The sequence below is a fragment of the Sphaerodactylus townsendi genome, linkage group LG04 (assembly GCF_021028975.2).
Source record: "Sphaerodactylus townsendi isolate TG3544 linkage group LG04, MPM_Stown_v2.3, whole genome shotgun sequence".
Lineage (NCBI taxonomy): Eukaryota > Metazoa > Chordata > Lepidosauria > Squamata > Sphaerodactylidae > Sphaerodactylus > Sphaerodactylus townsendi.
This window is the reverse complement of record NC_059428.1, coordinates 30,808,951-30,823,845: the sequence shown is the minus strand read 5'-3', so window position 1 is coordinate 30,823,845 and position 14,895 is coordinate 30,808,951. Positions and strand designations below refer to the sequence as shown.

The 14,895-nt window shown below is 44.6% G+C and overlaps 1 protein-coding gene across 1 annotated transcript; it reads right to left on the bottom strand.

Moving 5' to 3' along the window:
• Positions 1 to 4,636: 4,636 nt before the first annotated feature.
• On the bottom strand, positions 4,637 to 9,285 carry RASL11A (RAS like family 11 member A). Its single transcript, XM_048494480.1, has 4 exons — positions 8,990 to 9,285; positions 8,523 to 8,579; positions 8,073 to 8,152; positions 4,637 to 5,791 (listed from the first exon to the last, which is right to left on the bottom strand). Exons 1-4 carry the CDS (start codon positions 9,108 to 9,110, stop codon positions 5,339 to 5,341), a joined length of 711 nt encoding a protein of 236 aa, XP_048350437.1. The 5' UTR covers positions 9,111 to 9,285; the 3' UTR covers positions 4,637 to 5,338.
• Between the last annotated feature and the right edge of the window lie 5,610 nt (positions 9,286 to 14,895).

Below are 14,895 nucleotides of genomic sequence, written 5' to 3'. Positions count from 1 at the left end.
GTTGGAAGGGGACTTGATGTTTTAGCTCTCTTGTAAGCACCAAACAATCCTATGGCATTCATACGCGTGGTTTTTGAGAAAACAAGATCTTAGCTATAAGCAGTTTTCAAGGGCTGCTGTATCAGTTAGGGTTAGCAGTTGGCAGATTGTATGTTTCAAACTTGTGCTCTATCTAGTTCAGCAGCATCCTATTTCACCCAATGGCCAACCAGCTGCTCTAGAAAGCCAGCAATAGAGTACAGAGGCTGAGCCTTTTCTCTAGTGCTGCCTGCTGGTTCTAGAATTCAGAGCTTTATTGCTTCTGAATTTGGAGCTTCCCTTTAAGTCACCATGGCTAGTAGCCGTACCCTGTATGAATCTGGCAATTATGAATCCTACAAAGGATATTTATTTCAATCTTCAAAATATTGCCTTGGAAGAGAGGTTTGCTGCATACCATACATGGACGATTTTTCATTGTTCATGGGATGAAATTTATCTCCATCGCATGAAAAGCTTCAACTTCAATTTCTGCACATTAAACCTCTATTAAAATGACAGCACATTTTTCCCTGGGAGAGCTGGCAGCCCTGGGGTGGGGGAATGAATTTAGCTTCCCCTACTCTTTGTTCTGGAAAGGACTCATTATGCAGCCTCCAAACTGAACACAGATTACGTCTTCTCCTCCATCTGCGATTCAGGCCATCTGTAGGTTGTGAGTTTTTTCCCTCCAAGCACCTGTACATTTCTGAGCAAATATGTTTGGTGCTGAATTGAACTTGGATTCCCTTGTGCTCTAGACTGACACCTTCACCACTACACTAAGCTAGCTTTCTAACCAGAGAAATAGTTATCCACAATGTACACAATGGTCAAATCCCCACTTGAAATTTTGCACGCGGATCCAAACCTGTTCGTTGTGAAACCGTGTCCTCTTCATCGGAGTTTCTCCCTCCCCACCACAGCGAGCACACAGCAGACACACCTGGTTGCAGAACTCTTAGCAATCCCCACTACCAGGCGAGCTTGCTTCGCCGGTCTCCCCTTGCCTTGATGGGGCGGGACCTTTTCCCACTGTGGAAACGTACACTGTAGGGGCATGATTAAAAAAAACAGTGTGTAAAAGTTTAACGTTTAACTGTTTATTTGTGCAAACAGTTAATCGTTACCTGTGTAAACCATTAACGATTCAAAGTTACATGTTTCACTGTTTAACATTTGCGTCCCCTTCTGCTGGCCAATCACAAAAGCGGAAATGAAACCAAGGAAAGGCTGCACGCGCATCGCAGCGCTGATTGGTTGCCTGAATTCCGCATCACACTCCAGGGCGGAAAACGAGTCAGGGTTTCAACCCTCATCCCTCCCCTTGGATCAGCTCTGAACCGTGTTAATGGGGTCTATGCCACTTGTAACCAGGTCCTGCTGGAATGCGGATTAGCGGGGAGAACGAGCGCCAGAAACGGAATCTGCCACGCAAGCAATGGGGAGGTCATCCCTCAAACCTGGTTAGTTTGTGTTCTGAAACCTGGATAAGACGGTAGTGGGGATTCAACCAATGAAGCCTTTCTCAAACTTTCAACTCTCTGGCCTCTGTTTCCCATAAGATGTAAGACAACTACATACCCTGCATGATCTTGAGAGGCATCAACTCCGTGAACTGGGAAGGAATCATTTCGAAAGCATATTTGTTTGTTTTCAACCAATGCAGTGTGGTTGCAAGGGTGCAAAGCACACATCCCATTATCTTCTCTTAGAGAAAGAGAGTGGCATGGGCTCTAAACAATTCCCACAAGCAATCATCTTTAATAACATAATTTCTCTGACTGGAAGGAAGAATGCTTTTTCTACTACAGTACTTTAGACAGCACAATCCAGTACTTTAGACAACATATTAGGGATTTGACTACTTGCAGGTGTAACCCCTGTGTCAGAATGGGATGACCCAGAAAGGGGTGGAGTCTGAAAAGAAGCAGAATGCTGCAGAACTCATGAGGTTGGAGGAAGCAAGGCTACCAGGCTGGGACCTTGATTGATTTTATTAAGCCCTTAACACCTTGTTTAAGGGTTTTTGTGTATGTAAATGGTGAGAGTTTTCTGGGAACCTTCATCATCTTGAATCCCGTTCACCAAGCCTCTGAAGTCTTCAAAACCAACCACCAGCAAAGAAGAATTGGACTTGGCAATATCAGTAGACTGTAAATATAAGGACTTGAAATGCAAACCTGAACAGGACCTTGAATTGTAAATGTTAAATGTTGATGTTTAATGTTATTTGTAAAGAGAAGTAAACTGTTTTGTTTAAATTTGGTTCTTTGCAACTCCTTCCAAGTACTGCCCCACAGAACCCACAAGCTGAGGTTACACAGGGACAAATCTAGGGGGGAAAGGAATCAGGTGACTCAGATGGCGGTCAGAGAGAGAACAGTAGCAAAAGGTGGGGGAGACCCAGTTACCCAGAAAATATGGCTCACATATTTAGGGGTATATAATGTATATGGAGGGGGGTATATAATTTATAAAATACATAGGGGTATTGTACTGTTGCCCCCCCTTCCCAAAAAAATATGGATCCAGCCCTGTTACTTGCTAGTTTTCCCACTGAATTTGTAGTTCTCAAATTGTTTCTGAATACTGGTGGTTGTGGGTTTTCCGGGCTGTGTCCAGTCTAGTGTGTAACAGACTTCTCTCAGTGATACACATCTGAAGATGCCAGCCACAGATGCAGGCAAAACATTAGGAACAAGACCTACCAGACCACGGCCACACAGCCCGAAAAACCCACAACAACCAGTTGAATCCGGCCATGGAAGCCTTCAACAATACATTGTTTCTGAATACTTTATGGATTTCAAAACACCAAAGGTTGTAAGGAATAGACAATACTTGAAAACATACGCAATGAAGGCCAGGGGGCAGTGGGGGACAAATCCAGTTCACCAGATAAGAGTCTACTACTCATGTGGAACAGTGGGGAATCAAATCTGATTCTCCAGATTAGAGTCCACCACTCTTAACCACTACACCACACTGGTTCTTTGATGAGAGATCCCCTGGAAAATCTGAGATTGCTGTGGAGACGCAATGACAAACCACCTCTGTTTACCTCTTGCCTTGAAAACTTGTAGAATAGCCATATACAGCACTCCACCCTCTCCGAGAGTGAAAAATCTGTGATGGTGAGGGAGAGATTTCAAGTAGAAAAGCAGTTGGCAGGCAGAGTTCAGCGAGTTTATAAAAGGTTGATGTTACATCCTCCTAAACCTGCTTTCTGAGGCTTTATTATGTACCTCCGGATTATGTTTTCCTTTGCCTCTAAAAGGAGTTGCGTACTACCCACAGACTGTCTGTTCCATCCTACATCGTTCAAAGAGAAGTTCGGAGCAATCTGAAGGTCACTCAATACTTTGAGACTTTTCAGATTTTAATCAAAGCTGTTATGCTGCTGCTGTTATTTTGAGGTAACTGAAGTAACTGAAATGGCTACTTGACACACTTAGAGCCAGCATAGTGTAGTGGTTAAGAGAGGTGGACTCTAATCTGAAGAACATAGTATTATTTATGTTAAATAAACATCTTGGGATTCCTACAAAGCCCTCAGAGAAAGAGCTCTTGAGTTGGCTAGTCTAAGAGGTATAATGATGCTGAATCTTCACACTGTATTAGTGTCCTCCAGCTTCTCATTAGCAACATCTTGTTCTCTGCGGTGAAATGAATGAGCAGGTATAAGATGCAGTACAGATCAGCCAATTCTGTTAGCACTGTTAACCCTGGCTGGATTGCCCTTTGAAATATGCTGGCTAAGAAACCCAGCATGAAGAGTGATGATTTCATGTACTTGGGATAGTGCTTTATTGATTATGAACTGATATTCTGGAGATCATGAACCCAAGGAGCTTGTAACATACTTTGTCACTGACTATTGCAGCTGAAATATCTGATGTACCGTACTTTGATTTTGGTTATTGTAGCTTGTATATGTGAATCTGTCATATATTATGACAGTAGATCTTCCTGTTCATATATTACAATTGTTATCCACTATGTCAGTTCAGGATCCTTTAATTGTTGGTCTTGGGTCAAAGGTTTTCTTGAGGGAGTGCTTTTCTTTTCTTTTTGTAGTAGTAGTAGTTCAAAATTAGCATCAATATGGATCAGCTGCATAAAGTCATACTCTAATACTGAGATGTTAATACTGATCTCAACATTGATGCTAGTCGTGTTTACTCAGGAGTACAACAGAGTTAGAAAAAATAGGATTTACTTCTGAGTAGACCCATTTGGGATTGCTCCTTAACCTGATTCTATCCATGCATGTTAGTTTGGAAATAAGGCTCAGGAGTTCATGGAAACTTGTTGAGAGTAAGTGTACAAAGAATTATTGCTCTGATTGAGAACCTACAGTACATAGAAGCTGAACCACTGAGAAATGCCTGGTAAGATTGCTGAACAATTGACTTTAGCCATCAAAATTGCAAATTCCCTTTGCTTCAAAAGCTTTTTACCATATTCACAAAACGCAAGCCCAAAAGCCTCTTAGACTAGCAGACCTATTGGCAGAGTTCTTTGGATTGTGGCCTAGATCCATACCAGATTAGATGCACTGACTCAAGTTTCTAGAAAGTAGTTTATTTTTAAAGAAGAAAAAATGACTCGACCATTTTATGATTTTCTCTTTAATAATATTTTGCAATTATAGAAAAGAGCATTGCCACTCACAGTATTTTACAAAAGTGACCAACTCCTGCAACACTATTCCCATGTCCACATACAGGAGGAACGGGCAGCCTTTTGAAGAAAGTTCTAGCAAAATCAGTGAGACTTCAATGTGTTTTGAACCAGAATCCAAGGCACAGTGATGGAGAGAAATGGGCAGCCCTATTGACCCAATCCAATCAAACCAAAGCTCTGAAATTCAAGATACTTCAGTATTGTTGATGTTTGTCCAAGCTGAAAGCCAAATACTTCTAATTTAATTAAGAAGCATAGGATTGTTAAATGGAGAGATGGGACCCAAGTCTCTTGAAGGGCACTTTTACACATGAATAATACACTTTAGTGATAGTTTGCAAATGGATTTTGCCCCTTCACACAGTAAAATTCAGTTGCAAAGTGCTTCAAAATGGATCGAAAGTGCATTGCTCAGCATGTGTGAAAGTGCATTCGGTCTTTCTCAAACTATCAGCAGATCCTTGTTGCAATTCTGTCCTGATCTCACCTATAAAATTTGATAGAAAAATTGAACACAAAAAACCTGAATGTTTTTCAAATGTACATATCAACAGCATCCATCCATAAAAAAATAAAATATTTTTATAAAAATTTTCTTTACAAAACAGTCTATATGACAGCAGGTGATGATTCATTTCACCTTGTAAGATAAGGCCTGCCTGAAACGTCTCTTGAGGTCTTGCATGTTGGGAGATTTGGGCCGTGGAATGATGGACGATCTTCTTTTCTCCCCACTGCCACAGCTGTGCAATTTACTGACTTCTTTGCAAAGATAGTGGAACACATCACACACCCCTTGGCAATTATCACTAGTGGAGATTTCTAGAAATACACTGCCCAGCTCATTGGCCAGCTGCAGGCCTTCCTTTGCTGCTACTTGTCTGGCATGAGTCAAGTCCCCTTTGTTGCCTACTATAATGACAGGGGTTTTAGAGTCTGGACGGCTCTTCTGGATCTGCTGATAGAGGGGACGGATAGACTGGTAGCTATGGTAGTCTGTCACAGAATAGACCAAGAGGAAACCATCTGCCCACTTCAGACATCTGGACAGCGAATCCAACATCTGTGGGATGTCTTCTTGCAACTGAAGAGAGATCACAAGAGAATGCATATAAGTCACCAGCAGAAAACTCTGTTTACAGCAAATTAACAGCTATTAAAATAAGACGCTGTGACTTTAAGGCATGCAGAAAGTGTCTGGATTAATCACTGTCCCCGTCAACTGAAAGGATCTCAGGTAGTGCTGGAAAGGAAAGCCACTGCTAGTCAGAGCAGGCAGAACTTTACTCTCCCCTTACTGCCCTACAAGGCTCCTCCATTCATCGGAGAGGAACCTCCTGGCAATCCCCGGCCTGAGAGACATCAGCCCTGGCTCCAGCCTGGTGGAACCAACTACCTGCTGATGTCAGAGCCTTGTAGAAACTATGCCAATTCCACAGAGTCTGCAAGATGTGGCTGTTCCACCAGGACTTTCTCAACTAGCCAGTCGGATTGATCAAATATACTAAAACATCTTTTGGTCTCCGGGGGAAGTGGGGGGAAGGAGGGGGTGGAAATAGTGGGACAGATTAATTTATATCATCTATTAACCAGTGTTATTGTAATAATTTTATAATTGGCTTTAAGGTTTTAAATTGGGATGTTTTAAATTATGTATGTTTAAACCTTCGGGGATGGGGCGGGATATAAAACTAATAAAATAAAAAATAAATAGGTGGCTCAATACTGCAGCTTCCAAGGTTCACATACCTCAAAATACTTGTAAAAAAGTCAGACCTACCCCCACTCCCTCTAAAGGCTGCCACAGAGGCATGGGGGCCAAAAACTGGCAGAAAACTGTTCACATCCTACATGTGAGCTCCCAAAGGCACCTGATGGGCCACTGCGAGTAGCAGAGAGCTGGACTAGATGGACTTTGGTCTGATCCAGCTGGCTTGTTCTTATGTTCTTAAGAGCAAGACAAAATGGGTGTCTTATAAATATTGATCATTTGGCCATTTGTAGTATGTGTATTCTGAATCCATGTGTACATCCCCACTTCTATGTAAGCCCTTTCCTTTGTTACTGGATGCTGCTTTCCCGGACGTCCATTCAAGGCTGAAAACTAGCCCTATCCAGCTTCCCTTTCTCTTAGTCAGCTCTTGTAAACTTGGTCTGTGTATGATCGCTGCTTGAGATATACCTTCTTGTTTTATTACTCAATTATTTAATAAAAAACCCTTTTAATTATACAACTGCCTGCTCATTTGAGAGTTTTCATCCAGAGCCAGCATGGCATTAAGAGCAGATGCACTCTAATTTGGAGAACTGGGTTTGATTCCCCACTCTGCCACTTAAGCTGTGGAGGCTTATCTGGTGAACCAGATTAGCTTATGTACTCCAACACATGCCAGCTGGGTGACTAGTCAAAGTTCTTCGGAGCTCTCTCAGCCCCACCCACCTCACAGGGTGTTTGTTGTTGGGGAGGGGGAGAAAAAAAAGAAAAGAGAGTAAGCCCCTTACAAGAGAGAAAAGGGGGTTTAAATCCAAACTACTACTCCTCCTTCTACTGTCCTGCTATTATATAGATTATTGATCCTAGTTACCCCCTCTGTTTCCGTCTAATTCCCCTACTGAAGTGGAGGCTGCCTACTTAGGATAACAGACTGACCAGCTTTTAATTGTAGAGCAGATTCAGCTTTGGGGCTATTGCTAACAGCCAACTGAAATGTTTAGAAACAGCAAATGGAACAGGGTTGTACAGGACAGCACCATGTAATTTTCAGTGTTCTGAAGAGTCAGTTGACAGTTTACCAACAGAATTGGTAGTATATCAATTACCGCTTGCTCTTGAATCTAGACTGTTAAGGTATGTTTCTTCTCCAACATGCACATTTGGCACTGATCAAATGCACCCAGACCCTAGAATGCTTTTGTTTTCCGTAGCAAAATTATCAAGCATGCATATTAGATCACACCGTATTTCAAATAGCTAAGGAGAGACCAAAACTACAGCCCTCCACAATGCAGCTTGATCCAAGAAAATGCACACCCAATAGGATGTATCCTAAGATTTCATCCTGTTAGGATCTGACTCAACAGGACTTACCTGCAAGAAAGCATGCCTGGGATCAGCTTGCAGCCAAATCCCACTTTGCATTGTATTCTATGCAACAATTTTTGTTTCCTCCAGCACTGAATGAACATTCAACATTCTTTCAGTCATGGAGTGCAGCAAAGAACAAAGATCTTACGACAAATGTGCAGTAGAAGCTTAAACCAGATCACACTGCAGTCAATGGGAGTTTCCCACAAATAGATATTGAGTAAATAAACCCAACTTAACCAACCCTAATATAGCTGTTATATTTGGCTTATTTCCGTACCTCAATACATCCTGGCGTGTCTTGAATTTGCAAGAAAATCTGGTCGTCTTCCACATGAACAAGTCTTGAATACAGATTCCCTGGACAAATAAGAACAAAAGATTGTTTCAAAAACACTTGCCATTTAGTTTGGGGAAAATGGGGCTGCTATTAAATAGAATTAGTTTGGGGACAATGGGGCTGCTGTTAAATAGAAACCCCATGGATCATGACACATAAATGTTCAGCAAAACCCTGTTTTTCCTTGCATTCCACCATTGTGGAGCATGGAAAGTGAAAAGGCAGAGTGAGGTTATGGGATGCTGCCCTCCCCACATGCTGCCTGGGCTCAGTTCTCGCACATGTCCAGCCAGAGATGATGCTGTCTGCTGGGGAAGCCACCAGGCAAAGCAGCGCCCCGTAAGTATCATACCTAGAATCTGCAAGGAGATATTTTAAAAGCCAGCTCACCTGTGTTGGGTTCATAGTCACCGATAAACCTCCTGGTCAGGTAGCGGACAATCATAGCTGGAAAGAGAAGAGTTTAGGGCGTTACTCGGGATTCTTCTATCCAGATGCCCACTTGTTGAACGTGGACTCACAGCATGGCAGCTTATAGTGGGCAGGAATGCTCCAACACACACTCCACTTAAAGAGGGGCACATTGAAGCACAGATGGGAGAGGAAAATAGCTTCGCATCCATCATGCGCCTGAGCCCGTAGAGGAGTTTCCTGCAAGAGACATCGCTGTCTCCTGTAGAAAACACTCCTAGCTTCTTTGAGTCGCTTTTCATAAATCACTTCCTCTGATTCCCCCCCCCCCCCCCCGCCCTTTCCTGGGAAACCAGGGCGCTGAAAGACATACGACTGTCTCTGCTTTTATCCTCCGCGGCCATCTCCCTCTTCCTGCTCCCACCCCCTGTTCTCGGGGGGCTTACCGCTTTTCCCCACGCTCCCCGTCCCCAGCACAGCCAGCTTAACGTCCTTGACGAAATAATCAGCCGGGCACTCCTGGATCGGGGCGAGGAGAAAGTGGCTGGACATGCTGGACAGCCGCATGTGGGAACAGCCCCGCTGGCAAGCCCCGGAAAGTCGCCGGCGAGAAAGGACGGGCACCGCGCCTGCTGGCCAGACAGCTCTCCCCAGGAACGGCGCCGCCTCTGCTTGGGCGCCGTGCAGCGCGCGGGGCTTTTAAAGGCTTCCGGAGCGCCGCCTCCACCCATCTTTGGTCCGGCTGAACAAAGCAGCGGAGGCGGCGGGGGGGGGCGCGTGCGTCCGTCGCTGCCGGGAGTGCGCAGGACGAGGGGAATCGCTTGGCTCAGGCCGGAAGGGCGCGGCGGCGGGCAGTCGCCGATTGCCCAGGCGTTCCGAGGCTAAGCGGCAGGCTGGGGTGGCCGAGAAAGGGCAGAGGCTGAGGTCTCGCTTGGAAGGCGACGCCAAGAACGCGCTTCCTTCTGTTTTTGCGCGAAGGTGCATCCAAGAGCCAGCGTTAATTGGAGCACTTGGGAGAGGGAGGGAGGCGTCACTCGATCTGCATTCAGTTTTAGCTGGATTGAGCATTCCTGAATCCAGCAAAAAAAACCCCAAAAAACTGATGGGTTGATAAGAACCAGGCCCATAGCCAGAAAAACTTGTGGGGAGGGGGAATTCATCACTATTTACTATATTTACCGAAGCATTTTCTACAGACTGCAGTCCTGGCCCCTTCCGCACATGCAGAATAATGCACATTCAATCCACTTTCACAGTTGTTTGCAAGTGGATTTTGCTGTTCCGCACAGTAAAAATCCAGCTTCAAGGTGCACTGAAAGTGGATTGAAAGTGCATTATTTTACATGTGTTCGAAGGGCCCTGCTGTTCTTTATTAGCTTTAGAAAAATGCTCTCTCAGACAACTCTTTTACATAGTAGGTGGGTAAGGTTACTTAATATAAAGCAATATCATCAAATCGCAGAACTATCATCATATCGCAGAACTAGCGTTGAAGTATATCAGACAATGCTAAGTCAAGCAATGCAGAAAATGCAATCACTCAAAAAATGAAAACAATGTTGTAAAATCAAGATAGAATAGCATACACTGTGGCATCGTCTGCAGTTTTGTTCTCTATTAGCTTTAGAAAAATGCTCTCTCAAACAACTCTTTTACATGGTTTGCAGAATTAAAGAAGTGTGGGAGCCTTTCTTCCAGTCACTGACACTTGAAACTGCAAGTACAATGTATTGTTGAAGGCTTTCACAGCCGGATTCAACTGGTTCTGGTGGGTTTTCCAGGCTGTGTGGCCGTGGTCTGGTGGATTTTGTTAACAAAACGTTAACAAAACGTTAGGAACAAAATCCACCAGACCACGGCCAAACAGCCCGGAAAACCCACCAGAACCAGTGCAAGTACAATCTTCTTCTCTCTGCAACTTTGCTGCAAAGGAAACAGAAAGCTATGTCACTCAAAACCAAGTTTTCAAACCAAGAATGCCTATCATACCATCTGTATCTTAACTGTCCAGCATTCTTATTTTGTTTGGGTTAAACAAGCTGAGGTTGTGATTTTCTGTTCCTAAGTCTGGAGAACAAATTAATTTTGTTTTTTTTAAAGAGTCCAATCCAGAGCCTAAGGCACACAGGGTTGGTGCTGCTGCTGTGTTCGGTCTCACCCTTCTGCCTCCAGTGGGCTTTTTGGTGGCGGGAGGCAAAAATTACTACAAAACCTTTCCACCACTAGAAACCCCTCCATTGGTTATGTCCAAGTCAGCAGCCCTGGCAGTGACATAACTGGAGGCAATGTTGACATGGAAGCTAACTGACACTGGTTCCATCCCTGACCATGCCTCTGGAACACCCCTGATACACCTGTGGGGTCATACACATCGCAGGAGCGCTGACATATCACTCAGCGCCACATCTGGGCATCTCGGAGGGCGGCCACACACGGGTTTATTTGTCCCTCCACCAAGGTCAGTGCCCCAGGGAGAGCAAATCCACCAGTATGGTCGCATGCCACCTCCAGGAGCTGCTTCAGCCCCGCCTCCCTCTGAATTGGGCTGTTAGTCTGCTCATAATTTAGCAATTGTTGGGTTATAGTCAGGAACAGTTCTGAGGAACCTGTCCATTTTTCTGTCAGAATTTACAGCCCCATCGAAAGGAGGAGAGCCACATCCCTTGGTAGAGGCAGCACAGACCAACACTGGTGGATTTGCCCTCGCTGAGGTACTTGCTGGACATGGCAGCATGCGCCACACCAGTGCTTCTGTGCGCCAGGCTGCCTAATCCGTTGTCACAGGAGCATTTTGGGGCGTGGCTGGGGCGGTGCTAGCATCTGGACTTATACCACCTTTTTGGCGATGTAAGTCCATGGGAACCCTGTGGAATGCTCTAATGATGCCACCCAACAAATGTGGAAGATCAGCAGCTGCCCCCAGGTATGCATTTTCTGTGGCAGGTCAGGAAAGCACCAACTATAGGCAGCCATCAAGACAGGGACTTTTTCCTGGCTCTGCACGGTGCATGCTCATCGATACCCCTTTTTAAAAATATCCTTTATTCCACCCTGGTTAGATCCAGACATATTCATATGGTGTTTTTGTGAGACAATGCACAGATCATATGGTTGATATCTAAGGATCCTACATCAGCTGCCCACATAACAAAACCTTGTATTTTGCATTCCATGGAGTAGTTGTCCAATGCCTTCCTTTCCGTTTAATTAAGTAGTTCCATTTATACTTGAAATAAAATCAGAATAATAATGACACTGAAGAAGGAAACTACTTTTGCCTGTTTACGAACATAAGAACTTACATGCTTAGTAGAGATTAGAATTGAACAGCTTGGTATTTACAAACAAAAATTGCTTCATCTGACAAACATATTCCAACATCCACCCTTAAGGACAAAATATATGTACTCGTGTGGCATTTTGAATACTCGCATCACACAGTGTAAACAGCTATTGCATCTTTCATGGCTGTTTTGAACTAAAATTAGCTAGCTATGAAGAAAACAGAGACTTATTCTCAGAAATTGTGGAAGGGCGGTAGCGTGGGACTGAGTGCGCATACAAAAAGAGCCGCAGCAAAGAAGAGAAGGAATTCAGGAGATTCAGAAACAGAAATTTAAATACACAAAAAGATGACAGTCAATGACAAAACAAAAGGGGATTAACCAAAATTGAAGTCACCCGCAAATCAAGGCTATGGACTTAACTAGTCAAAAAAGTAGAGTATAACCTCTACATATGTCACAGGTGTGTTCCCACAAGCTTCTCATATGAGTAACTCAGACCTAGGGAGGGCAGGGGTCCCCAATGGGAGGTAAAAAGGGGGCAGTGGCAGGAGGTGGGGGAAGCTCAGTTGCCTGGAAGAGATGGCTTGTTATGCTGTGCGCAAACCCTGTCCCCCTGTTTAGGCTTCTGCAAGGAAAGGCTCCATTGCCCAACAGGAATTACTTGTTCTGCAGCGCGTGCGCGCCATTCCCCCAGTGAGGGTGCTGCTGCTAGGAGGTGAAGAAGGCAAATTGCCCAGCAGAGATGAGTTGTTCTGCAGTGAGCAACCCGTTCCCCCAATTAGGCTGCTGCTAGGAGGTGGGGGAGGCTTGATTGAGAGAAAGAGATGGCTGGTTCTGCTGCCCCCCAGGTTAGGCTGCTGCGCGGTGTGGGAGGCTTAATCGCTCAGCAGAGGTGACTCATTCTGCACTGACTGCACCCCATTCCCCTGAATGGCTGCTGGGGGGAACTCAGTTGCCCAACTGTGGTTGGACATAATCCATAAGAGATCGTCCCCTTGTTCCAGACACTATGCTGGACTGGTTGGATCAAACCAGTTCCTTCTTATAATTGTAGCTGTAGTAATTTCTTTACCTACTTGTTTTCCTTTCTGAACCTTGCTTTACTAAAACAGAAGAGCTAGTTAAACAGAATGTTGATTGTTCCAACGTGATGCAGGGACATTTTGGGGCAAACCAAAATTACTTCTCTTGGCCATAACGCAGAAGTCCTCAAACTTAGTGAGCCTTTGGAATTTTGAGGGCAGAGTGGGCACCACCACAAAATGGCTGCCATGGGGATCGGTCAGGAATTGTTCTGAGGCTAGAAGCCAAGAATTCTCTTATTGTGGATACAGCTGTTTTTCAGTATTTTCTGCAGACTCAAAGGTGATGGCTCCTGAGTTATTCTGAAGCACCTCCTATTATAGTGAGGTGGGAAGGCATCAGGGTTGACTTTTGGGGGAGGGAAAGAGATGTTTGTACAAAGCAAATGAGTCAGGAATCAGGAAGAACTATTGGTCAGTAGCACAGACACATTTTGCATGCTCAAGAGCTCTGTTTCAGTGAGAATTTCAGAGAACAGGGCTAAGGCAGACTTTCAACTTAAGAATCCTGTCAGCCTAGCAGACTGTACTGGACAACGTAGATGGTCTAATAACCTAAGGAAACTTTATAAGGTCACCTCACTTTCTCCCACTGGAACGCTTCCTTTCATATTTTCCCCTAATGTGTGTACTCCCCCTCTCTGTCTTCTTATACAATTAAGGACTTTTCTGAGAAAGCCAGAGGTATCATGTGACAGGGCACATGCGTCTATTTAACCGTGTATGGCTGTATCGTAAAACAACAAAGGTGCTTTTAGAGGACATAGCATTAGCTTGTCTGGACACACTTCTTATTTGAAGGAAATTTGCACCTGCTGAATTCCTGACACTTCCTACCTCCCACATGGGAACCCCTGTAAATCAATTCTAAGGCAGCACACAGCCAACACTGATAAATAATTCACATCTCCCCAGAATACAATTTAATAATGCAGCAGCCACTGACATACATCACTTCCCCACTGCTAGAACCACTGGCTCAAGGTTGATGGATCTCAGAGGTACAAGTAGATCTCTGAACCCAATCTCCAAGTGCTATGCAGCCATGTGAAGGCTGCTTTTAACCCTGTTAACTCCTAGTTGGCCATGCTACTGTATTGACCTGACAAAATGGTTTTGTGGCTGTTCGGGTTAGGAGCAGGAAGGCGTGTATGGGGAGGGGGTATGTTGCAGCTGACCATCAGAAGCTTCTAAAGGCTAAGAGCTGTTTGACAGTGAAACCCAAGGCGGTATTAGCACAACGAGCTGCGCCAAGGAGCTTAGAGCAGTGTACATCATTCTCTTCCACAAGAAGTTTGGATGTATATCCCCCCTTTCTCTCCTGTAAAGGAGACCCAGAGGGGCTTACAATCTCCTTTCCCTTCCCCCCAACAGCAAACACCCCGTGAGGTGGGTGGAGCTGAGAGCTCCAAGAACTGTGACTAGCACAAGGTCGCCCAGCTGGTATGTGTTGGGTGTGCACAAACTAACCTAATTCACCATATAAGCCTCCACAGCTCAAGTGGCAGATTAGGGAATCAAACCCGGTTCTCCAGATTAGAGTACACCTGCTCTTAACCACTACATCATGGCTCTCTCAAGGTAAAGTGCCAAGGTCTCAAGTCAGATTTTTTTTATCCTCTGCAGAGTTTGATTTGCTTGCACGAATCATTTTGCAATGTGCTCTTTAAGCACCTTCTTATGGTCAGTGTGTTCCCACTGTAGTATGCATGGCATGAATTTATTTGGTGGCTGAGATTGCAGTGTGTGAGACTTGGAAGTAGTCAAAAATCTCCACTACGATTAGAGTGGAAAAGAGATTTTCACTAACTCCCTCTTGTTGTCGCCGGAGACATTCACACAGAAACACACACTGGGGTGCATTTGGGAGGCAATTGTGGACTGCAGCAAAAAGGTGGGAGAATGAGAAAGCTGTGCTCTGCTGATAAATTCTTCCTGCAGATTTTTTAAAAATCAAGGTTCAAGTCTGTATCTGATTGAATC

Bases quoted from the DNA above. Each gene is read 5' to 3' on its own strand.
- RASL11A (XM_048494480.1), bottom strand. From the start codon at position 9,110: ATGCGGCTGTCCAGCATGTCCAGCCACTTTCTCCTCGCCCCGATCCAG. The intron at 8,580-8,989 runs GTAAGCCCCCCG...TTCTCTTTCCAG, and splicing joins GGGGAGCGTGGGGAAAAGCG to CTATGATTGTCCGCTACCTG. The intron at 8,153-8,522 runs GTGAGCTGGCTT...TTATTTGTCCAG, and splicing joins TGACTATGAACCCAACACAG to GGAATCTGTATTCAAGACTT.